Genomic DNA, 25,674 nt, shown 5'->3' with positions numbered 1-25,674 from the left:
AATTCTGAAAAATTCTTGGTTTAATCCATAGTAGTACTTCAAAGTTTTTTTTTTTTTTAATTTTATGGTTATTGAATGGAGTGACTGGTAAGGCTTCCCTACTTGAGTTATGTACTATAGAGCTTAAAGCCAAATTTTTTAATCACCAAGATTTAAATTTTTAAAGTAACCTGTGTTTATTTTATAATTGTTGCCTTCGTTTTCTACTTTTTTTGTTTTATTGTTTAGCTTTTATTTTTTATTAATTCTATCTTATTATATCTTAAGTATCATAAGATGCCTTTAGTCCTTGTGAAAAAGGTAAAGTGTAAATAAGGTATGAATTATAATAGAATCTTAAGGAAGTTATGCTTGCCCAGTTTTTCTTTATTTTTATTTACACCTATACCACTCCCTATCTCCAAATCCAGATGATTTTTAAGTTTATATTTTCAGTACTAATGATGCAGTAATTACAGGGGAATAAAAAATACTGGAAGAAATATTTAGGCTATTATTCAGAGTTTCTGGGTAATCTTGTTTTGTTGTATCCTTAGAATTTAGCACAATGTTTTACACATAGCAGACCATTCCTAAATTTTTTGTTAATATTTTTTAGTTGTAGGTGGACATGATACCTTTATTTTACTTTTATGCGATGCTGAGGATTAAATCCAGGGCCCCATGCATGCTAGGCAAGCACTCTACCACTGAGCCACAACCCCAACCCTCATAAATGTTTTATAAATACATAAATAAGTATCTTTTTAGGGACAATTTTGCAATTTCACATGTGCTACAATCACTTCACTCTGGGGATAACCAGTGTCTAAATGTTTTGAGGAGAAAGAGATGTTAGCATTCAACCCTTGTTTGAAGATTATTTGGGAATCATGTTTTTAATAGTTTGTAGTTACAGTTTTCATTTTCGTTCATCTGTAGTTACCACTGCCATGTTGGTGAGGAAGAAGGCTGTTATCACTTAGCACAAACTGATGTTTTATCTGCATGTGTAGAGACATTGGGCTTTATAGTTCAGTTTGATTAAGGGGCCACCTTATGTACCCAGACGGTGTCACAAGATGGCAGTAATAACAGTGAAGATAAGCTGAATATTCTGGAAAAAGTATCTGGCATCAGTCTCTTTTGCTATTTAGCATTGAACCCATCCCCAGCAATTCCTTGTCAAGTAAAATTTTGAGTTCTGAGAGTTTTCTCACAATATATTGATAATCTAATGCTTGCTTTAATTTACATTTTATTATTGCATTGTTTGTGTTTCTACCAGTGAAAGTCCACGTTTGTGCTTAAGAAACTTGGATTTATGTATCATTAGAGAAACTGGGTGATTATTAGAGGAAGTCATTTACCCAACCTGCTGATAATTAGCTTTTTCCTTAAGAAGCAGAGTGGTATAAAGACTAAGATTGGCAGAATTTGAGGAAGCATGTATAGAAAGGAAATGAAAAAGATTACGGTAGAACCAGAGGATGAGGGAGAAGAAATTGGCAAAATTCATTTTCCAACTCTATTGATTTTCAAAGTTCTCAATTCATTCATGGGATACCAAATAGGTTAAATATCTAATTACTTGCTATTGGAAGAAAGCTACAAAATTAAATCTCTGAAACTAGCGTTGCTTTAAGACAGTCTTTCTATTTATAAAGTCACTACCTAAGCTAAACCTAAAACAGCATGTAGAATTTCAATTCTGAATAGTCTCTTGATCAGATTGTGCTTTGACTATGAACACATTGCCAACAGAAAGCAGTTAAAATTACTGTCTCACCAAGTGCCTGAGTATTTTACCAAGTGTGAGTTTCTACTGGATTGCCTTAAATTAAAAAAAAAAAAAAAGAAAAGAAATTATTAACAGATAATTGACAGGATGGGAAAGGAGAAGAATAATGAAAAGGATTCAAGTGACTGATTTACATAACACTTTTAATAGTGGGTAGGAATTGGGTTTGCTCCATATGTGGTCTTCTTCTAACTATAGACTCTTTTCTGTCATTCTGCATGTTTTTATCCTGTGTTCTCTGGTTTTTTCCTTATTTTTGCTTTAGATACTCATTATAGTAGTGACAGCCTATATAGAAAAATATGTTTTATTTGCATAGAAGTTAAGTGCCTTAAAATACTTTTTCCTTTACAAGTCTGATTCTAAATAAATTGGTTGGAAACATCAGCAGAGATTCAGGAGCAATGTTGCCACATTTCCATGAGTGAGATAAAAAATGCAAAAATAGTTTTTCATTTACAGATAGAAATAACAAGTAGAATAGGACATTTTATGTGCTCTGGAGAATGAAAGAAGCTTATTAAGTTTGGGGGGAAGCTGTGATGATTTTGCTGTTTCTTTTGTCCAGATTCTAAGAATTCCTGAAGCAAATCTTCTCTGCCAATCTTGGTTGATCTGAGAAACTCCTTCTGTCTCACTTGTGTGTCTAGTTTCATTTTTAGCATATTGCTTCCCACCAAGAGAAGTGATGAGCCCACAAATCTGATTTGTATTTAGAAAGGTGGTTCAAGCCATACAGAGCGAATCAGTGCTTCTCTTCATTTTTTGTCTTTCTTTACTCCCAACCAGGACACACACTTCAACAGCACAGTAGGAACAGAATCTTATTACATTTTAAACAGATAGTCACAAAAGAATCTAATCTTAAAGCTGCTGGGAAGTTCAGACCAGCATATTGAATTTGGTAGAATATTAGATTTTTATCTCAGGTATATACATGTATAGAACATTTTTGTGAGACATGTAGATAGTTTTGTATTATATTATTTTTCAGATGTATTTTTCTGTTGGTTTTAATTTTTTTAAAAAATTGTTTGCAGTACAGGGGATTGAACCCAGGCTGCTCTACCATTGACCTACTTCCCTGGCCTTTTCTAATTTTTATTTTGCGATAGAGTATTACTAAGTTGCCAAGGTTAACCTTGAACTTGTGATCCTCCTACTTTGGTTTCCTGAGAAGCTGGGAGTACAGGCAAGCACCACTGCTCCCAGCTGGTTTTAATTTTCTCAATAGTCTTTCTTTACAGTTAGGTTAAACTATGGCTTAGAAGTAATTTTATTTTGATAGATGGGTTTATATAGGTTATCAGCAAATTAATTCACTCTTAAACTATCAAAACTTGAAAGAAATTAAGAATTGTTTTTTCTTTTTCTTTTTTCTTTCTTTGCCAAGGATTTAATCCAGGGGAACTTTACCACTGAACTGCATCCCAGACCTTTTTATTTATTTTTATTTTTATTTTTTAGATAGGGTCTTGCTAAATTGCTTAGGGTTACTAAGTTGCTGAGGCTGGCCTTAAACTTGCAATCCTCCTGCCCCAGCCTCCTGAGTCACTGGGATTACAGGTGTGACCACCACACCTGGCCAACATGCTTTTTAATTAATCTAGATTTTAGTGAAACTTTTCCTTAACATGGTGAAGTTTAGTGGGAATTTCATGTTTTCTGTTGTAATTTTAGTAGGATCATTGCTATTTACGAAGTATGGGGAAAGAGGGAGAGAATATTTGAATATGTATAGAAGAGGAGGAAAAAATCTTATAGTCATGCTGTTTAACTTATTTCTCACTTCAACTAAAGTATGTCAACTGTCTTAATGTTTATTTGAATTTATGTGAATAATAAGGCTTTAACACCAATTTTAGAGTTTGAGGAACAGGGTGAGTGATACACATGCTTGCCCTTTATGCTTACAGTTGTTTGTACATGGGCAGGACCGAGATTGTTATGTAATGTGAAACAATTACAGTTTTTTACTTCTGTGAACAAGCTAAAGTTCTTCAGTGCTCTTTCCTGTGGCTATAATCTATCTCAGTGTTTTGCCTCAGCAATCCGTAGAAGTTTGCAAGAGTTCAAAGACAAAGGATGATCACTGAGGTATAAGTTGAAATTGAATGATGGGAGTTGTAGAAATTAAAAGGTTTGCTTTCTTAATTGATAGTCATGCCTTGAATTGATTAGTGATGTTCAGAGTTTTAAGTTTCCAGCAGGGTTTTCTATGGCAGAGAATAGGCTTCTTTGTTCTAAGATTCTATTTGAACTAAGATGCATACGCAGTTTGGTTTTGAGTGAGACGGAAATGACTTAAATATTTCTTATTTTTTACTAAGGGAAATCTTTTATGTTTATTTAAATGTCAAACATTTCTCATCCCTTATTTTAGATAAAGAATTTACATATGATAATATTTCCTCTTTTTCTATATATACCCTAACATACTCCATTTAAATCCTTTTTAATAGTACATAGGTTATAGCTTAAAAAATCTTTAGAGTGGGCAAGGTCATAAAGTTCTGCTTTGCATTTGGTCTGATAATAATGAAGTTATCATTGTTCACCAATATGTAGGAATGTTAAGTAGAAGAAAGGTCATATGGTAATGCATTTATCTTGGTTAAAGTGAAAATGAAAGTATCTTAATGATGATTACTTAAGGTATTAAGTAAATATTTTAAGCATTTACAAAACTCTTTGAGAACTTTTAAAGTATTGGATATTTGTCATAATGCTGTAATGTAAAACTTGTTCTGTATCTGATGTTTTTGCTCCTTCTTTTTTTTTTTTTGGGGTGCTGGGGATCGAACCCAGGGCCTTATGCTTACAAGGCAAGCACTCTACTGACTGAGCTATCTCCCAGCCCCTTTTGCTCCTTCTTTAAGAAATATTTTAAAATAAATTCAAAATTAAAAGAACACTGTCAATCCTGATAAACTTACAAATTACTTTTAAGTCTACAGACTATGCTCTTTTTAAACAGTTCAAATAAGTTTTTTATTGAGAGGTTAAGTGTTCATAAATTTTGAAGATAACTGTAGTAATGCAGTTTTTATAGAATATCATTCAATTAAATGTTTTGAAATAAGGAAACAAAAGAAAATATGGATATAGTTTTATAACGACTAACTTTTAGGAGTAGATCAGGTCACATGTCATGTCATTTCAAAACCCACTTATAACCTCCTGCAACTCTCTGTTGTCTGCCACATAAAGTCTAGAGTCTTAACCTGGTCAACAAGCTCCCTCCTCATCATCTATAATGTCTTATCCTTATAACTCTTTTATTTTACTTCATGTTTTGTTAGCACTGAAATGCTAATTTTATATTAGTGATGCTATTTCTTTCTTGAGGGCCTTTGTTTAATCAAGTTTCTCTGTCTAGAATTATATTCCTCTCTTCTGCAACCAGTTGTATCAACTTTTCTAGAAAGCCTTCCCTTGTATACCGCATCAAGCTGGATCAGATGTCACCCCCAGGTTGGAACTTCCACAGAAAACTACATGTATCTCTGCTCATCTGGATAAAGAGATATCAATGAACTTTCCCATTGTTTTATGATTGTCTCTTTGTATTTCTGACTTTTCTAGAATATAAGTTCTTTGAGAGTAGGCACGATGATTTATTTACTTTTCCGTCCCTGGCACCAAACACAGTACCTAATGGGTGGCCAGAAATTGTTAAAATGATAGGTATTTTGAGCTTGAAGTGAAAAGGAAAAAATAAAACTTCAGGTCTCTTCTTTCCATTTCCACTCTCACTATCCTAGAACTGGACATATTGCCCTGGACATACTGGAAAGCCTCCCAACTGGTCTTTCACTTTCATTTCTTCACCTTTCAACTCCATCCTTAATGTATTCTTCACCCTGCAGCTTTGACTTTTAAATTTTAGATTTTAAAATCTAAAATCTGATTGTGGCAACTTCCTACTTCCCAGTGGTCTCCTTTTCGTGGTTCCTTAGTGATCTTGTGAGAAAGACACAACTCTTTAACATGATTTACAATGCCATGAAAACCTCAGCTTGGATATTTAGCCTCAGCCTTTGCTTTTCTCTTTGCAGTCTATGCATCAACTATATGGACCCTCTTTTAGTTTTTTTGTTTTTTTTTTCCCTGACCTGGTATAGTCTGCATCTTCCTGTACCTTTATGATTTGTTCATCCTTGGGCTTCAGGCTCAGAGTTTTCTCTGACCACTCTCCCCACCACAAAGCAAGGTTTGTGGGCTTCTGCCAGGCTCACGTGGCACTCTATAGTGACCCACATCATAGTCTTACCAGACTATCTTTTTTTTTTTTTTCCATTTTTATTGTAAACAAATGGGATACATCTTGTTTTACCAGACTATCTTGAATGAACTTTACTGTTAACTGGTGTGTGTCACACATTTTATGGTAAGCTGTATTAATAATAGTAGCAATAGCAGTGGTAGTAGTAGTAACTATTTATTAAGCATTTGTTTTTATGTATAAGCCAGGTGCTGTGCAAAGTAAAATCAAGTTATCTTGCAAATGAGAAAAAAAAGCCAGAAATGAAATACCTTCTCAAGTCAAAAAGCTAGTACATAGCCAAACTAAGACTCTAACCTAAGTCTTTCTGGCAAGACCCATGCTCCTAACCACTACTGTATGTTGCCTCCTGAGAACTTTTGTTGAGGGGTGGGGCAGGCAGGCTACATGGGATTTAAACCAGGGATGCCCTACCACTGTACCACATCCCCAGCCCTTTTTAATTTTTGAGACAAGGTCTCACTAAAAGTTGCTGAAGGGTCTCACTAAGTTGAACTTGTGAACCTCCTGCCTCAGTCTCCTCAGTTGCTGGGATTACAGGCGTGCACCACTGTGACAGAATTTCCTAATTGTTTTTATAGTGTCCCCAGCACTGTGTCATACTGACTGGCCTATGGTCAGCATGTAATAAATGTCAGTTGAATGGATGAAAGATTGGTAAAACCAAAATGAGGAAATACGAAACACTTTTAAGATGAATTTTTATTGTAAATTAATTTATCATTATAGCAGTGTTAAATAAGCAAAATGTTAATGAGTTGAAGGCTTTTTAAAACCCAGAAAAGAAACAGAGGAAACAATGGAGTAATGTACCAGAAGAATGACTCTAATGAGAACAGTGACAATATGTACAAAAATGTTCATTTGGTGACAAACTCATTGTCATCAGTAGATGCAGTGCTAGGAGTCAAACCCTGGGCCTTGTTCATGCTAGGCAAGTGCTCCACCACTGAACTACATCTTCACACCTGCTTTCATTACCTTGTATATCTTATATTTATTACTAACATAACCAAATAAAAGGTTAAGAATTTAGCAGTGAAACATTGGGTGTCTCCTCATGGAATACTGGCCAAATAGATTAATTTCCCTTTGCTGGTTCTGTTATTCGGATTGGATAGATGGTATTTGTAGCCATTTTGTAGATGACTTTCTGGATAGACCAAAAAAAATGTGGATTAACTAACCAAGGAAACAAGCTGCCCAAGGATAAATAATTCTGTTCTCATAGAATAATCAACTTGAACTATTAGCCCAAATTTAATTTCTGAGAATTTTACATGGCAGTTGTTTTATGACATTGATTCATGCTGTGCCCTTGCTAAAAAGCAAATTCCATACATGAATCTGTGTTCATCCAGGAGCATTTCACAATACTGAAGATGAAGCTAGTTCTCAGAGTTTGACTCAGATATATGCATTGCCTGAAATTCCTCGAGATCAAAATGCTGCAGAGTCATGGGAAACCTTAGAAGCGGTATGTTAAAAATTATTTTCTTCTTGGTAACTATGAGGCATAAAAATAAGTAACTTTCTCTCTCTCTCTTTTTAAGGATTTAATTGAACTTAGTCAACTGGTTACTGATTTCTCTCTCCTAGTGAATGTAAGTATATAACTGTTTTTGGCTCAGAATTGGTAGGGTATTAGAATGAGAGACTTTGATCATTCACTGTGCTTCTGATTAGAATTTTAATAGAAATTATAATTTTTAAGACTGGTATGGAACCTCAAATTTCAGTTCAATTTAATAATGTAGTGTAAAGGCACTGTGTTGGATACTCAGTACTGGGGAATCTGACAGGTTGAATATAGAAATAAATGAAACCCATTATTTGCTTTTGGGGATTCTGCAGTGGGTGGAGATAGACTTGAACCCCCAAAACTGAACTTTTAAACAATAAAAAAATGAGATATGAAGGGAAGTATCACCTGTTCCAAGAAACAGCATTGAATTCCAAGGGAGAGAAACCCGTTTGTAAGGTAGAAGCATGAAGGGTAGCTTCACCAAGGCAGATAGCATTTGTATGAGCCTTGAGAAATGAGGAGACAATCAAGGGGGGCGGTGTAAGGGAGCCCCTTTCAAACAGCTGTACAGAGACAAGGTGTAGAGAAGTGCATGGCCTGTCTGAGAGTGCGAAGCATGACAAACCAAAGCGTAAGGTACAATGGGCAGGCGAGGAGAGTGGGGGCCAGCTTGCGATAGAACTATACGCCATACCAAAGAGTTCGAGTTTTACTTTATAGGCACTACAGAGTCACTGTAGATTTTTGAGCAGGTTAAATTTGTAATCCAGTCTGCTTTAGAAAGTCTACTATTAACTGGGTAAAGAATGGTGGAAGAAAGAATCAGGCATAACTTTCCTATGTTCATACGTGAATATACCACCAGTGATAGTGTACCACATCATGTACAACAGCAAGAATGGAATCCTCATTAGAATACGTAACACTCCGGGTATGTATAATGTCAGAAAATACTCCACTGTCATGTATATCTAAGAAGAACAAGTGGAAAAAGAAAAAAGAGAAAGAGGTCATGGTGGGATGACTAGTTAAGAAGCAGTTGTAGGAGTTTTACCTGGAGCAGTGGCAGCAATACTAGGAGGTATTTTTAGGGTAGACTTAGCAGAAAATGGAGGAAGATGGAGTCAAAGATAAGAAATATTATGCCATTATTCTGTATAATCAGGCCCCAGTGATACTGTACTATTACAAGGTAGTTTTGGTGAGAATAATAGGTTTTCTATCATTATATTTCTAAACTATTCTTATTTTTCCTTCCCAGGAATTATGGGAAGTCAGTATAGATGAGTAGGTGTGTTATATATGCATATTCACAAAGGTACTAGCCTGTTTCTGCTTATCCTTCTGTGTAGGTTTAGTTTTAAATTCTTGATGAGATCATTATTTGGGGGTTGTACTTCTCCTAGGTATGGTTTCTCTTAGATCTGCCTTTAAGTTTAAAGTGCCTAGAATTAGAATGGAAGGAAATTAAGAGGCCAACTAATCCAACACCACTACTCTTGTCCCAACTTCTCAAAGGGTCTTTTAGCTCCTTGTTGCATAATTACAGTGCAGGCATCCTTGATGTTTCTACCATGCCATGTGGAGGCGTGAAGTCAGAAGGTCTTCCATGTGTAAGCTATGCTCTGTGATAAAGACTCTTTGGTACTTTTGCCCTCCAGAGCCACCTACCAAGCACATTTGACTTTTTTTCCATAAAAAAGATTTTCAAGGTCTTAAGACCTGTATTACTTTCCTCTCCCTACCCCTCCTTACCATATTTTCACTTCTTAAGAACTTATTCTTTTGTCTTCCTTCTGCAATATGATTTTTAGACTTTCTAGTACTCACCCCTTATTCTGCTTATATTCTAGTTTGTGGATATTTTCTTGAAATGTAATGACAAATTAAATGCAGTAAATCATTTGAATTATTTCTGATGCGTCTAAGTCAGAAGAAGCAAAATGCTGGAAGTCTCTGGATTAGGTATCTATATAATCTAATAGTATATTTGCTTACAGCAGGGAATCCCAAAATATGTGTTGCTTAGAATCAAAATTTATTCCATTATTGTAACTAATAATCTCTGAATCTAATGCAGTTTGTAAAATTTACACATTTGCCAAAAGTCATCAGCCTGTACATTTAAAATATGTGTTTTAATGTATGTAAATTATACCTCAATAAAGTTGATTTAAAACAAACAAAACATGTACAGAGTTCTTCTCACTCCAGACAAATACTTTTCCTTTCCAATGGGGTAAGCACATGAAAGAAAAATGAAAGCTTTTAGCCATTTAACAGTTATGTTAAACAGTTATGTTTGATTATGTTACATAAGTAGCTCTTAACCCCAGCCCAGGGAAGACTCATGCAGGAAGACTCTGGCTATAACCATAGCTCTACACAAATGTCCTATTTATAATAATGTGTACAGGACATGAGCAGAATGCTGTTTGGCAGAAGCTCAAAGGAGAACCCCTGATTATTATTCCCAGAGTGACTGAGTTCTCATGACCACATGGCCAAGGACTCACAGAAGCTCCATTTAGGTATAGAATGACCTGGGAACATAACCAGAGTGACCACATCCTCTTGTTATCGTCACATGGACACGATAGTATCTATGCAAATTAATCATGCACTTAAGGAACACTTTCTGTGTATGTAGTACTATGGTTAACTCAATGAAGAATAGAGACTAGTATAAAAAGAACCTACAGAATGGTGGTAATGGTTGTATGATATTGTGAATATACTCAATGCCACTAAATTGTATACCTTGCAATAGTTAAAATGATAAATTTACATTTTAGGTACTTGACCACAACAAAACGGGCCTATAAAGCCAAGGAGAGAGATCAAAGCATGGTCCTGTTGATGTTAACAAATTAATGTCTACTAGGCATCCTGCTTCAGTTGTCTTCAGCTTTACTGCCCTTTTCTTGTAACCAGCCCTAGTAAATTCAAGGAGAATTTAAAGAACTCCAGGCCAGTAGTTTGATAGCATGTCATCCTTGCTGCTGATCCTATTTTGACTTTTACCTTTTACCTTATTCCCTATGGCTTTTGAAATCCACTTTTACTCTGGATACACAAAAACGTGGATTAGATCAGATTTCTCCATTTATTACCTACCTGTACGATCTTTGGGATATTATTGGGCAACAATTGACTTTATAAAACCAGTGGGAGGACCAAATGAGATAATGTCTATTACTTCCCATCCTCTTCCTTTCCCCTGACCCCATCTGCCTTTCTGCATTTGTCCTTGGATCCCTTTGGCCTCATCCATAAATTCTACTTTTGTACCACCATTGACATTTTAGTACTGAGTTCCTTCAGTCCCTTTTCCACTTCAGAATCCCCAGATGTCAGTGTCCTACTTCTCTACTCTGCTTATTGCCTATTCTAGGCCAATATAATTTTGTGCTCTGCCTGTATATCATAGTGTTTTTATGTGTGTTTCTGAGCTTCTCTGTATATATGATTGATTGCACATGAGTAAGTATGGAACTTAGGAATAAAGGAAAATACCTGGAGTTTTGGCATTATCTTCTTAAAGAAACTAATAGTTTTCCAAGCACACTAATAAAATTACACAACTAACTCTCCAAGGAAGAGCATTATTATTGATGTAAATGGATTTGGGTATGAATTTGTTGAATGTATTACTATTATTACTATTATTATTACTATAGATAATGTTGGGCTTACAAGTGCCCATAATAAGCATTAAAGGAAAAAATAATTCCTTGTTGGTTTAATTCATATGCCCAAATTGCATTTTTCTTTATAATAAGTATTAATTTGATAAATCACATTTGCTTCAGAATCTTAGTGGCCCCTAGAACTCATCAAGATTCAGTTATTTTCAGGCCAGTGGGAAATGAAAGTCAGTGTTCCTTAAAATGAAATCCATGGACATATTCTCTGAGTTTTGAGTTTTTTTTTTTTTTTTTTTTTCCCCTTTACAAAGGAATCTATACACTACTCTAATTTGAGAAGCACTGCAGTGTCCCTCATAAATGGCTTAGCTCATTGTTATAGGAATGCTGAGAACACTTTTAAGTGCCAAAGAACAAAATACCAGGCAGGGGTTTGAAGTTTGTCAGATGTGGAGGCCTAAGCAGATGAAGACCAACATAAGCACATCAGAAGCTAAGAGGGCGGTTGGCAGATAGAATGAGAAGGAGCTGAGCTTCTGCTGTTGCAGGAGCTTGGCTTCCTAGGCTGGGGTAGGTTGTGTATGTCCGGTTTGGCCCAGCATAAAGAGCCACAGACATAGTGGAGAAGTGTTGGCCAGATACAGCTCTGATTGGAGTCTAGTTGGGCCTCCTGCTGATAGTGACTGACAACTCTGATAACATTTTGTTGCCTGACTCTAATCATTGTGGGTGTCATTGAGTTCTTATTCATGAAGCAGAATTTGAAGATATGGGCAGTTTGAGGATTCAAACCAAGTAAGGTAAGGAGAAAAGCAAGGTAGATCCACAGACTTTCTACTCTCTGCCTTAACCTCCCCTCCCCAAAATTTACGCAATCTTCTGGGGCCAGTGAATAGGACCTGCAGATGTGGGCAAGTCCAGGGCAAGACAGGTCTCACAAGTGCTGGGGATTACAGTGGTAGAGGGTGTTATAATTCAAATAATCAGTAATCCTAGGATTGATTTTTTTCTTCTAGTCTTTTCTCCATTTATTCCAAAGGATTTTCATTTAAAAATATTAAATTGATATTTAAAATTTCACTTTAACTTAAAAAGTCATAAGTTTGCAATATTCAAACTTTTTTTTTTTTTTTTTTTTTTTTGTGGTGCTGGGGATTGAACCCAGGGCTTTGTGTTTGCGAGGCAAGCACTCTACCGACTGAGCTATCTCCCCAGCCCAATATTCAAACTTTTTAGGAAGGAGTATTAAAAGGTATTTTCCTGAAGCCTTGAGCTCACACCTGGAGATGGAAATGGCAATAATCCTGGTGGCTCCTCCCTCTAGCCAAAAATTATTGGGGGTTGAGGGAAAGGAAGAACATGGACTATTTTTCCTCTACCCTCAACTCATCAGGATACAAAGGTTGATGACAGAATTTTACCCCTGTGATTTATCTGCTAGCATAGATTCTTTCAGGCAACAGTGGGGAGTGTTGGGGGTGTCCCAAGCAGAAACAATCCTAGGGCATCAGAAATGCGGGCAGGTTGGATATTGGTGCTGGCACTCTTGCTTCTATGGATCAGAAAAAGAAAGCTGACTTTAAAAGTTTTACAGTCTGAGAAAAATAAAAAGCCAACAAGTGAATGCTAAGAGATCTAATGTTTGCCCTAGAATTTTCAAGCATCATAGGGAAAAGTTCGATATATTTTTTGATAGGAAAATGAGAGTTAACACTTAGGAAAGTCAGGATGAATTTTTCTGTTGTTTTCCTCATGCTTTGAAGACATCTCATTCTCCTTTCAACTCCGTGATGTATAAATAGCATTATCCTCATTTGATAGCTGGGAATACTGACAGAGAGAGCCTGAAAAATTTGTCCAAAAGTGTATATCGAGAATCCGAACACAGAATTTCTGACCAGAGGTTATGCCCTTATTGTTATCATATGTACTAGTGAGTTTTAAAGTTTTGCAAATCGGCAGCATGAGTGTCATCCGGGAACTTACTTGAAACGCAGATTCTCAGGTTCTACCCCAGGCCTCCTGGTGTGGGGCCAAGCAATCTGTGTTTAAAGAAGCCCCACTGGTGATTCTGTGGCACACTTAAGTTTAAGAACCTTTGTTGTACTTGTCTCTGAGACAAAGAAAACTGAAAAAGGACTTTTTAAGGGATTGTACTGTGGTGTCAAGATAGTGGTGGAGAATCCCAGAAGGAAGGGATACCACAAAAGGTCCAGTGAAAAGGTACAAACCGGGAAGGGAACGAGTATCAATAATGCTACTAGGAGACAACCATGGGGAAAATGAGCTGTGTTGTTTGTTCTCAAGTGAAATGTTGATTGGAATTAGGAGAGTGCTATTTATGTCTCCCTTAGTATAAATGAGCAGGTCAGTTATATAAGGGCAATCAAATACTTCAGGATTCACTCTGAATTATTTCATATTTATTGTAGAAGGCATTTATCTGGAATCAAAGACGAATTCTCTTTTTTCCTGCGAATTACAAAAATAAAACCAAAAGAATCTCTATGCTAATTGTGATGGTGGTTTCATGGGTTTATCATTTGTCAAAATTCATCATACTGCACCATTAAAATGAGTGCACATCATTCTATGTAAATTTGAATAAAGTTGATTTTAAAATGAGCATGTGTTCCTGCAAAGAACGTGTTCTTGTCACTGGAAGTGTTAGAGTGGAGGTTCAGTGACTTCTTGTCAGAAGCACTGTCGTGGGGTTTCACACTTCATAGAGGAAAATACCCCTCGCCCCAGGATTCCTGCCCCCGGGGTCCAGAGCCACAGTTGCACCTACATCAGCACAGGTGTTGCTATTTAATATATTTTATTAATATATTCGATCTGAGATAGTTTAACTTGTCATGATTTTTTAATGTATTAAGTCTAGCATACAGGTGTAAAACCCAGGACAGTAAGTTCATTCACTGCTCCCTACTGAATTATCACAAGTGGAAAGGTTTCGTTGTAGATCAAGCCATATTATAGCCTTATTCCTAAAACATAACACTTTTCATATTTATTGGACCAACGACATTTTATTCCTAAGGTGAATTTGCCTGCTAAACAGAATCGTCAAAGAAGATAGGTTGGGGAGGGGTTTTCTTTTGATTTTGTTTTTTTCCCCCATCAAACCCAACATAACATGTAAATGCTTATTTGTATTTTTTTCCTCCTGAAAAGTGGATTCATTTGAACAATAATATGTTTGTATGTTTGGATGAATTTCAGTGTGAGATGCTTTTTGCTATGAAGGTGCCACCCTTTTATTACCTAATAATTAAGTCCCCCTCTTTTTTTTCATGAAAGTGGATTTGTGCTTTCGACATGGTTTATCAGATGCTATTAATGAACCGCTATTAAGACTGCAAGGCTGCAGGACCCGGGGCCCTGATTACAGGAATTAAAATAGTGTGTGTTGGCGTCCCACCGCTCCCCAGCAGGAGCGCTCACTCATAATTCCTTTGCATCTAGTCGCAGCAGGAGAAGATTGACAGCATTGCAGACCATGTCAACAGTGCTGCTGTGAATGTTGAAGAGGGAACCAAAAACTTGGGGAAGGTAAGATTCTGCTCCTGCTGACAAATCAATGGTACTCTGGCTCCCAGGAATCTCTAGTATTAACCCAATTGATCTGCTCTCTTCAGTGTTGAGGGAACCAGCAATTAAGGAAATAAGGAAGAAATGACACATAGGTAGTGCAAGAAATCAATGGTTGTAATATTCTACTCGAAGCTTCGTTCTATTAGGAGACATTTTTTCTCTTTTCAAAGAAAGAATAAACTGTAGCCTGAGTATAAAGCATTTGGTGTCATGAGGGAATGAATGTCTGCAGAGGTCCAGGGCGAGGAGGGGCAGGGCCAAGAATCAAAGTGTAAGGATGTGACCACATGCATGGATTGGGACCATCCATTTTCCATATGATGTGGATTTGAACACCAGGTTCATAATATGGAATAATCTCTGTGCAGAAAAAAAAATGGTTATGGAATCTGTGGCAGAAACTATTTAAATAAACCAGCTAGTTAGTGGATTGATTGTTTTACAAGTAAAATTGATTTGTAGCAGTCCACTCGTTGTAGCCCATTTCTCTGAGTCCTGAGATCTGCAGCAATTGTAGTACCTACCTGTGGAATACATTTTTTCTCCCTCAACAAGTACAATCTCTAAGGTTAATTATGGACCAAGAGTTAAAGAGGCATTGCCAGGAGTAATGAGAGGAAAATGCACATCACCACAGGCAGATATTCTCAACTCAATTTCTAAATTGAATTTTTTTTTTTTTTTTTTTTTTTTTTTTTTACAGGCTGCAAAATACAAGCTGGCAGCTCTGCCTGTGGCAGGTGCACTCATCGGCGGAGTGGTGGGGGGTCCGATTGGCCTCCTTGCAGGCTTCAAAGTGGCAGGAATTGCAGCTGCACTTGGTGGTGGGGTGTTGGGCTTCACAGGTGGAAAATTGATACAAAGAAGAAAACAGAAAATGATGGAGAAGCTCACTTCCAGCTGTCCGGATCTTCCCAGCCAAACTGACAAAAAGTGCAGCTAAAAACCAAATTTCAGTATTATTGGCACCAATGTATCTATCCTAACAAGCACCTTGCTGCTGTGGACACACAGCTTTTGGAACATCACGTATCAAGGCAGTGGCTCTAGATGCCCAAGTGGAATTGAAGCGTGTTAAGTGATGTATTTTGTTTGCTGGGTGTTGTTGATGTAGAAATCGGGGAGCCTGGCTGAGTGTGTAATGTCTGTGGGGTCAAGTTTAAAGACGGTCAAGGTGCAGATTTTCTGCCTAGAAATGTGAAAACTGAATCTGTAACTCCGAAAAGAACTTAAGATGTGTAGAAATGAACTGCAGACCCTAAGGTTAAGTGTACTTGTAGATTATTTAGGCCTGATATCTAGGGAAAGAATGGGAGTTCAGGAGCCTTTTTATCAGAAGCCTTTTTATCAGTTAGGGAAATCAGGGCCTCACAAGGGGCAAAGGTGAGCTACATAATGGAGCCCATTTGGTGAACAAAATTGCAGTTTGATCCAAATATATTTTCTGGTGAAGGAAATTAGTAGTATAAGGAAATGGAAAGAGCAGCCCAACTTCTCTAAGACATCTTAATTTGTGACTGCTGCTTTTCTGAATTCTGCCTTGAGTCTCAGTTGGCAGGAGACTTAGCCAGCCACCACACTCACTCTGTCATCCTTCTGTAATGCCTCAAAGTCTAGAGCCCTTTGCTGTCCCTTCCTCATAATTTTGGAAAGCTCTTTGGTTTGTGGGGTGAATTCCGCCCATGATTAGTGAAGGCTTTTTTCATAATCTGCCTTTTTCTATCATTTCCTGTTTTTATCCACCCTTTCCTATAATCTCTTAAATTTTAAAAAAAGAAAAAGAAATTTCTAAGTATTTCCAACATGGTTAGAGTTTGGCCTAAAAATGAGCAGAGGGGAAAAGAGCAAGACCGTATCCTGGGGCACCTTCTGATTCCAAGGGGCTGAGGTAGCCGCCACACAGAGGGTTCTGACTCATCCTTTTTCCAGGTGGCCATTGGAGGACACTCTCTACCTTGGTGGCTAGCACACCCCTTTTCCTGACTTTGCGTTGTCTGTGCGTTCCTTCACTTTCCACAGCTGCTGTTTCTTCCCAAGAATGGTGCTCAGGCTGACCTTTGTTCACATTCTAGATGATGACAGCCCAGTGCCAAGCCTCAGACCCAGTGAAGGACTTGTGGTGCTAATGCCAACACATTGACAGCAAGCCTGGTCCAGCCCAACCCCACATCTATCTCCAACAGCATAGAGGTTTTAAATCTAGAAAAGAAGAATTTAAAATTGCAGGCAGCCTCACTCTCTACTGTGAACTCGTTTGAAATAGGAAGGAACTGCTTTTCTGCCTTGCTCTTTACTCTTTTCTGAGGACACAATGGGCACCTGCACCCCAAAAGGTGTAGGCAGTCTCTGCCCAGGAGTCCAGGTTCATCAGGGGCTTGAATGATTATCACTTAGCTTTTCTCTTGTTGAGTTTACCTTTCACTTCTGTGTCTAGCTAGGGATCTTTCTCTTCCATACTTTTTGAATTTCAGCAATAAATTCCAGTGAGACAAAGCACCATTCATGATTATCATTAATGAAGCATCAAATGTTGTTTTCTGTTTACCTGTATCTTTAAAATAATACCAAGAAAGAAAGAAATATTTTACATAATTGTCAGATTATGATCCAGTATCTGATATTGGATACGTGTAAGGTTGTTTTAAACTCCACCTTTTTTCTATTCTCTGGTTCTTGCTACCCCTTTAACATAACCTATTCAAATTTGAACAGGATCAGTGCTCACCCAAATATTTTTAAAAAGCTTTTTAATTAATTTATTTTTTGGTACTGGGGATTGAACCCAGGTGTGCTTAACCACTAAGTTACATCCCCAGCCTTTTTTAATTTTTATTTTGAGACAGGGTCTTGCTAAGTTGCTGAGGCTGGCCTCAAACTTGTAATCCTTCTGCCTCAGCCTCCCCAGGAGCTGGAATTACAGGCATGAGCCACGACACCCAACACTAAAACAAGCTTTTAAAACTCAGTTGCAGGGGTGATTTCTAATAGGGCCAGTACAGCTAGTCGGCTAAAATGATAAATGTAGATAGAGTTATATCAAGATTCAGTGGTGTTATTCGATTCTATAATTTCCAGAATTCCTCCCTTCTTCATCACTGCATAGTACTCTACTCTGTCATCCCCAGATTGCCCATGCTTCCCACACTCCATCTTAGGGGCAGGGTCAGGGACTCTAAAGGACCTAAAGAAGAGAGGAGGCCTGTATTTGTAACTCGCGTTTTATTTTGGAATTTTTCATTTTTACTGAGCTAGTGTGGGACCCCATTGTACTCAGATAAGCCTCTAACTTTCACCGCTCATCAGGATTGGAATATCACTCTGTCTTCGTGCTTTGTCAAGGTAGTCATTTTTTAAAAGCTTTATTAAGATTATTTAGAAATTCTATCTCATTTTCCCATAATAGAACACAATAGTCAACTTTTTATAGAAATTAACTATAAATGATATAAAGTATTTATAAATAAGTCAGTGACACAGATACCAATCTTAAAATTGAATTTAATGCTGTATAGTGTCAGAAAATTTATCTTCTCTATGATTTATTATTTATTGTAACAAGTTAGGAATGCTTTGATTAAGATCTGAAAATTGGTAGGGGCTCATTGGAATAAAGGCAGCACATAACCTGAACATTTCTCTGTAGAGCAGAGATTGAAACTTTTTGGCTGTAACCCACAGTAAAAAATGCATTTGTATCAAAACAGCCTAGACATGATGAAACATTATTTGCTATTATGCACAAGGCATTTGGATCATTATTTTTAAAATATGCCAGTTGCAACCCACTATACTACTTCATAATCTACAAATGGATTGTGATCCTTGGTTTGATAACACCCTTTTGGAAAAAGAGTAATACTCTTCAGAAAAGAGTATTCAGTAAACTCTTTGCCAGGCAGACTTAACTAGGCATTTTATAGGGGGGACAACTGAGCCTTGGAGGAATGAAATACTTTGGAGAGGGTTATTCAGCCACAAAGGGTGAAGCCAGGATGTAAATGTGACTGGTGAGCTACAGAAACTTCGATATGCTGCCTCTCAACAAAACTGGTCACCTATTCTGCCTCACCCAGATGCCCATGTATTCTGTAATACAAACTTGGAATTGCTGTGCCATTTATTGGCACCTTTGTCCTTAGCCTTCTGATTCCCATCAAGTGTCCAGAAGCCTCAAAGTCTGTAATGGCAGCTGTTGCAGAGGTACATGGTGCTGAATTTGGTCCTCAGGCTATAAAATTAAGAATGCTTCCATACCATTCACACACCCTACAAATTACACTCATAGGTTATAATCATTGTTCAAAGTGCTTTTTCTTTGATTTTATAATAAAATTCTAAAACAAATATAACTCAGAATCAAATCATTGCTTTAAAGTGATGCCCTTGGGAAGCCATCACTTACTGTAGTGATGCTATTATTACTTAAGTTACTTTTAAACTTTTCTTTTGGAGTTGACTCTGAAGCCATCTTCATTTTTATTAGTCATAGGCCATTTGCCCTTGTTCTTGGGTCCTCGCCTCTCTTCCTGGCTTGACTTTCCCGTACAGGGGCTGCTTACCTAAGGATGCCCAGAATGGGGCTGTGCTGGTACTGCCGATAACTGGCCAAAGTAGCCAGTGCAAGGACTTTGAGGTTATACTGAAACTGGTGCTAACAGGGAGAATACCAGGAGACCAGAAACCTCCCTGTGGCTGCCTGCACCCATGAGTGCTGTAGGTTGTTTGCACATGAGTAAGGTCTAAATGCAGGTAATAACTGCTCACCAGAGGTTGAGGAAATCTGTAATATAAATATTTAGCGTACACTGTTTTCCTCCTGTGAAAGCACAGAAACCAAACCGTGCTTTGGGTTTACCGTGCTGTAAAAATGAAAGGTGTTTCTCAGGGTCCCAGCCACCCTTCCTTGCTGCCCGAGGACCCTTCAGGAGGATGCATGAAAAGCCTAGGATAAAGGTTCTCCTGTGATATGGGATGTGTTCTCATCAAAGTAGAAGGTGGCTGTGACTCTTGGTGCTTATGTTTTTTTTTTTTTTTTTTTTTTTAAACTGTGTTTCTAGTAGGTGGTTCTCACATTTATGTTAACTTGACCCCCTTGCATACATAAGCTTCTTGGGTGTAGTAGACAAGCAATGGTGAAGGATGCACACCGTACCTATATTGCTACCCTCAAAGAAATTAGTTTACTGTGACAAAAAAAAATACATTGGTGCAATATTAACAGAATACATACATTGAAATAAAAACAAAAAAGGTGTCCAAGGCAAATGACTCCCCATAATCACGTAGATAATTTGCACAAGAGCTAGGATCACGACCATGGTATGGTCTGGGGGAAAAAATCCTCCCTAATTAACATGTATCAAGCTGCCTGTTGAGACCTGTGGCCTTTCAGCTCCATTTCAACATTCCAGATCAGGCAAAAAGGAAAGAAACCTTTCCCCTAGAGGAAATGACACTCAATTTCTTAACTCTCAACAACAATGTCAGTCTTGTCACCTGTGCATCTGACAGCAGAAGCCTGAGGATTCTTCAGCAGCATGACTACTCTAACCCTGAATGGACAGCTCCCGTGGAAAACTTCACTTACCAGAGAAAGACATCCAATGGTACATGTTTTTCAAACAATTCTCAAGTATTGGAGATTTTCTTAAGATTAATAACTAAGTTGTTTACTTGGATTTCATTAGTTAAACCCCTCAAAGATGTTTTCCATTTTATTGTTAAAACTTTTGGTGTTGGCAAAGGTCAGCACAAGTAAAGGTCCAATGGTGAGAACTTCTGCCAACTTCTAATTCTTACTGAATTAATTGGTCATTTATTATGTTGCTGAGTGGTGCCTGAATAAAAGAAATTGCAATAAAATCCACCACAAACTTTCAGCTTAATCCCTGTTGTGTGTTGAATGCCAGGGCCATATGTCAAAAGATATCAGACCTACAGAATTAATCCTGATCCGCCATTTAGGCTACCTAAAGCAGTAAATCCCAGCAAAGTACCCTAAAAGAGGAATGGACAAAGTGACTCAAGGCCACAAGGAGTGGAGGGACTAACTGCTGGAAACGAAGGGGAAGGCTGTGGAATGTGGGGCATACGAGCAATAGCCTAAGAATGTGCTGCCTGAAGTGGGTATGGGCTTCAAGCGGAAGAGGAGCTACATGCGGAAGAGGAGCTGCACGCGTAAAACTTCAAAGAACACGAGAAAAACAATGAATTAAATGTAGCTCGGTGATGAGGCTGGTCATATGGAAATAGACTAGGGATAACAAATTTGAGGTGTCCCTAGGCACTTAAGTGAGACCATGTGTCAAAATAAAATAGAAAGGGCTGGGGATGTAGCTCAGTGGTACAGTATCCTCAGGTTCAGTCCTCACTTATCCCCCACCCCAAATACAAGTGTTATGGAGATACCTAAAATGAATGGAGACTTGAGAAAAATACTATAATTTTAAAATGACTTTTTAAAGAGTTAGTTATAGCAAAGGGGGTATGATGACAGATGCCTGGTAGAAGGTGTATCTTTTTTCTTTTTTTATCTTAGTGAAGAATGATATCTAAACATGAAAATATATAACATCTAGTTAGGAGCAGGAGAGTAATCATACATTCCAGCTTATCTGTTGTCCCAGTGAAAGTGTTACTGATCTCCCCACTTCTCCTTCACTGTCAAGATGTCCTGATCTGGATGAAAAATTACATGGTCACCCTAGTTATAAGGGCAATGACAGGTTAAGTGTGGAGTTACAAAAAAAAAAGGGGGGGGGGAGCATCTATGTTCTGTTTTAAAGAAATGTATGTATCATTTCTAGGCTCAAAATTAAAACATCCCAAGCTTAGTGGGAACTTTTGCATGTGATTGTAAAGTATTATCCATAATTTTGAGGAACCAGAAAATAGAAATGTACCAGAATGAGCTTTGGAAAATGCCTAAAAAAAATTTTTTTTTGTTTTGTTTTTTTTTTGGGTGCTGGGGATCGAACCCAGGGCCTTGTGCCTACAAGGTAAGCACTATACCATCTGAGCTATCTCCCCAGCCCCAAAATGCCTAAAATGTAAGGGATAAAGTCAGATTCTAGAAGCTACAGACCAGGGAATTTCCCTTTGAATTCTACAAAATTTCTGAAATGTACTGTTACGTGTTTTACATCAGAAAGCCATGTTCGTTATGAAGCCAGAGCTGATGTCCTCTTCTACCTTCCCCACTGTGTGCACAGCCAGGGGATGCCATGTTTTACTCTCCTTCCCGGACGGTGGTTAGGGCAAGGAAAGTACTAAGCTTCCAGGACTGAGCTAATCTAATCCTACCTGGGCCCAAGATTGTGGGCATACAGCTTCCTTCCTCAAGGTCATCCTGATATGTAAAATACACAGGACACATCACAGATATGCAAATATGTGACCTTTATCTGAGTTGTAAGAGTCTGGAGAAAGAACAGGTCAGTAATACTTAGCATATGTTACTACTGCTCTAAGAAACAGGAGATTGATAGCTCTGCTAATACTGTTCTCCTGGAGGAGAGGAGCCTGCTGCAGGTAGGAAAGAATCTTCTTGTTCCTAGTCAAGAAACCACTTCCTCTAGAAAGGCTCCTGATTCCCAAGACTGCACACACCTCCACGTTCCTTATGGCTAACTCACATCATTGCATTACAACATTCTATTACAATCACCTTGCTACCCATCAATTTTGCTCCTTCACTCAGCTTTCAACTCCATGATGGTACGGGAAGTCTCTTGTTAACAGCTGAATCGTTAGCCTGGCAACAGTAATTAATGCTTACTGAACGGTGTTTTATAAAGTACACATGCCATTTTTGTTAACTAACTATATTCTGTCCTTCCATGAGGCTGAGGGACTAAACCGGGGATCGGGTCTACTTTAGAATGTGCAGTTCTTGAGAAATTGATCACCATTTCTACAGGACTCTGTATTGCCCGAGAGAGCACTTGCATGTAATTTTAACAATTATGTATCCTTAGGTTGGTGTACAGTGTAATATTTAATTCTACATAAAATTCTTCAGATCCCAAAGTCAGTTTAGGACATAGGATTACAGGTGACAATGGATTCACCCAAACATGTTTGGGACTGACAAAATCGTCAGATAATTGAGGTTTGCAGATTAGTTTGCAGAATCCATTCCATTATGGTAGTAATTTTTTGTCCTTTATTCTTTCCTTCACTTATTTTTCTCTTTCATCAAAGATTTCCTGAATGAGGACATATAATGGGGGGTGGGAGGGGTTAGCGTTAGGGTTAGGGATAAGGAGGGTGGTAAGAATGGAGGAAGGAAGGACTGTATAGAGGGAAAAGAGGGGTGGGAGGGGTGGGGGGGAAGGGAAAAAATAACAATGAATCAAACAACATTACCCTATGTAAATTTATGATTACACAAATGGTATGCCTTGACTCCATGTACGAGAAACATGTATCCCATTTGTTTACAATTAAAAAAAAAAAAAATTTCCTGAGACTAGTGTACCAAGTTGCTGAACATATGAAGATTGGGTTTCTGTTTTCCTTATAACTTGTATTCACATGTGATAAAGAAAAGGGATATGTGTACTTCCAACTCTGAATTATCTAAACTACATAAGGGTTGTGAGGTCAGTGAGTGGCAACTGCCTTACTACTGAAGGATGAATTTGATAGGCAAGATTGTAAGAGAGTATATTTTAAAGTCATTTGCAAACTGACTTTTCAAGAGTCCAAACCCTACTAAGGGCAGGGCAACCTTTCTTCAATGTGAAGGAACTTTAATGCTGGGCTGGGTTGAGTTATCAGCATGTGCATTCATAGTTTTCTATTCTGAATGAAGTACAACTAAATGACCTGGAAAATAACTTTAAACCCGGAAAAGCTGGTGACTTTGGTCATCTAGACTCTGAGTAAAATATTCACAATATGATATTATTTATGACAGTGAATTAGTAAAAAGTCTCAAATATAGAAATATTTTATAAATATAGTTTTATTACTTGGAAATACATACAAAAATTCAAACACAGCTAAAAACAATTGCTAAGCAGAGGTCCTATCCAACCTATTTTAATGAATACATACGTCAATTATAGTCAGCATTTAAACAATTTAAGTCCTGAAACAACTTACTGTCTGCAGGATCTTTAATATTGGGCTTAAAAATTGATTACACCTATTTAAATCTTTCCTCAAAATACAGGCTATTAACATTTCAGTTTGATTCATGAGTTTTTATTTTAGAAAAATAGCTAAAGCCATTAACTGTAACTATTTTGGAAACTGGAATGCTATTTGCCCATTTCCAGTCTTCTGTCACCTTATATTCTCTACTGTTTCTCAAAAATTCCCAATAATTGCTAACAGAAAGCATTTGCAACTTCCAGTAGCTCTCGGGGATACAGAAGTGTGGGCCTAACAGCCTTGAAATCATTTAAGGTGGCAAGAGTTTTTTTCTTTTACTACTTCCCATTTTGGCAATTTTATGCCATTTTATTTTTGCCCAACCAGACTCTCTCTCTCTTTGTCAAAGAAAAAGTAAAAATTGAGTTATTCTGTCTTTCCTGATTGTCGGTCCATTACACTACTTTACCCATTCTTCTCTGCCTTGAATCAGGTTTAAAAAAAAAAAAAAGCCTTCTCGGCAACTTCAGCATTTTCTATAAATTTAAGCTCATTCTGAGCTTTACCACTTCAAACACTGTTTTATATTTCATGCTCCTCTTTGTAGCTTTTATCATGCCAGTATCCCTTCTTCTGCACGATTTTTGACAACCTTACTTCATCAGAGAGCTCTCTGTATTTTCAATGCCTATTCTCTACCTTCCTAAGTTCATTTAACGTTAAAAAAAATTTTTTTTTTAGAATGTCATCTAAAGAAAATTTTCATCTTTTGCTGGTCCCCTCTCATGATTGGTACAATTTTTTAAAAAACTGGAAAGGGGAGCTGGCAGAGAAACTGAAAGACAAGCTTCTGGTTTGGATTTTGCTACTCAACTGTGCTCTTCAGTCTGGTCTTAAATCCTCTCTCGTCACAGCCCAGGAAACACCAAATAAACTAGGAGTCTTCTACTGTAACATCCTCTGATTCAGGTTCAGAGGGAAGTCTAAATTATGAGACCTGCTTCCACAATATTCTTCCTCAATCCTAAATATGAACATACTTCCCTAAGATCTGGCAACAGATCTCTACTACAATACAAATACAGTACAGATCCCATTTTTGGCATATAAGGCCTTCTGTGATCAGCTCCATTTCCTCTCAATCTCTACTGCACTTGACACTCCTGTAAGAACTTCTTGTTTTCTCTAGTACACTAGGCTGCTTGATACCTTTGCTCAGATTATTCCATCTGTCCAGTTCCCTACCTGCTGAAGTTATCTCCTCAATAAAATCTTGGGAACTCAGTGATCCTTTATGCCAGCCACGTGACTATTTTCTTCTACCTTTACACCTGTTAATATTTAAATATCCATGTGCCTAACAACACTGTAAGGAACTCTAGAGCACAAATTATACCTTATCCATCTTCTCCTTCCTCACATATGATAGTACCTAAAAACTGTCCTTGACTATACATTACAGAAACTTGCTTCCCATAACTTCTTCAGATCCTAGTTTGATCTCTAAGATTCAGACAGTGCCAGCCCTTCAAATATCTACATTGTTCCCAGACCCCAGTTTTCTCCAAGCAAAACAGCCTTAACTAATTTGTTTCAAAATCTATTACCCTAAGCTGTCCTTTCATGGAATGCACTTGAGCTTGTTAATAACTTTTTATAAAATTGGGCATCAAGTCCTGATGAGTGCTGGACACTCTCAGGGGTACAAAAATCACCCAAGGTCACTTTGCTTCTCATTCAT

At 37.6% G+C, this 25,674-nt stretch overlaps 1 protein-coding gene across 1 annotated transcript in view; it reads left to right on the top strand.

Moving 5' to 3' along the window:
• Positions 1-21,633, top strand: part of Stx17 (syntaxin 17) — a 56,158-nt gene extending 34,525 nt beyond the window's left edge. Inside the window, exons 5-8 of the mRNA XM_047524190.1 lie at positions 7,427-7,542; positions 7,619-7,669; positions 14,706-14,792; positions 15,538-21,633. Of these exons, the coding sequence (XP_047380146.1) occupies positions 7,427-7,542; positions 7,619-7,669; positions 14,706-14,792; positions 15,538-15,777 (494 nt within the window). The 3' untranslated portion in view covers positions 15,778-21,633. The remainder of the gene's footprint in view (positions 1-7,426; positions 7,543-7,618; positions 7,670-14,705; positions 14,793-15,537) is intronic.
• Positions 21,634-25,674: the final 4,041 nt, after the last annotated feature.

The sequence above is a fragment of the Sciurus carolinensis genome, chromosome 14 (assembly GCF_902686445.1).
Source record: "Sciurus carolinensis chromosome 14, mSciCar1.2, whole genome shotgun sequence".
Classification (NCBI taxonomy): domain Eukaryota; kingdom Metazoa; phylum Chordata; class Mammalia; order Rodentia; family Sciuridae; genus Sciurus; species Sciurus carolinensis.
Note: the sequence above shows the minus strand (reverse complement) of the source record. Positions and strands in the feature narration are given on the sequence as shown.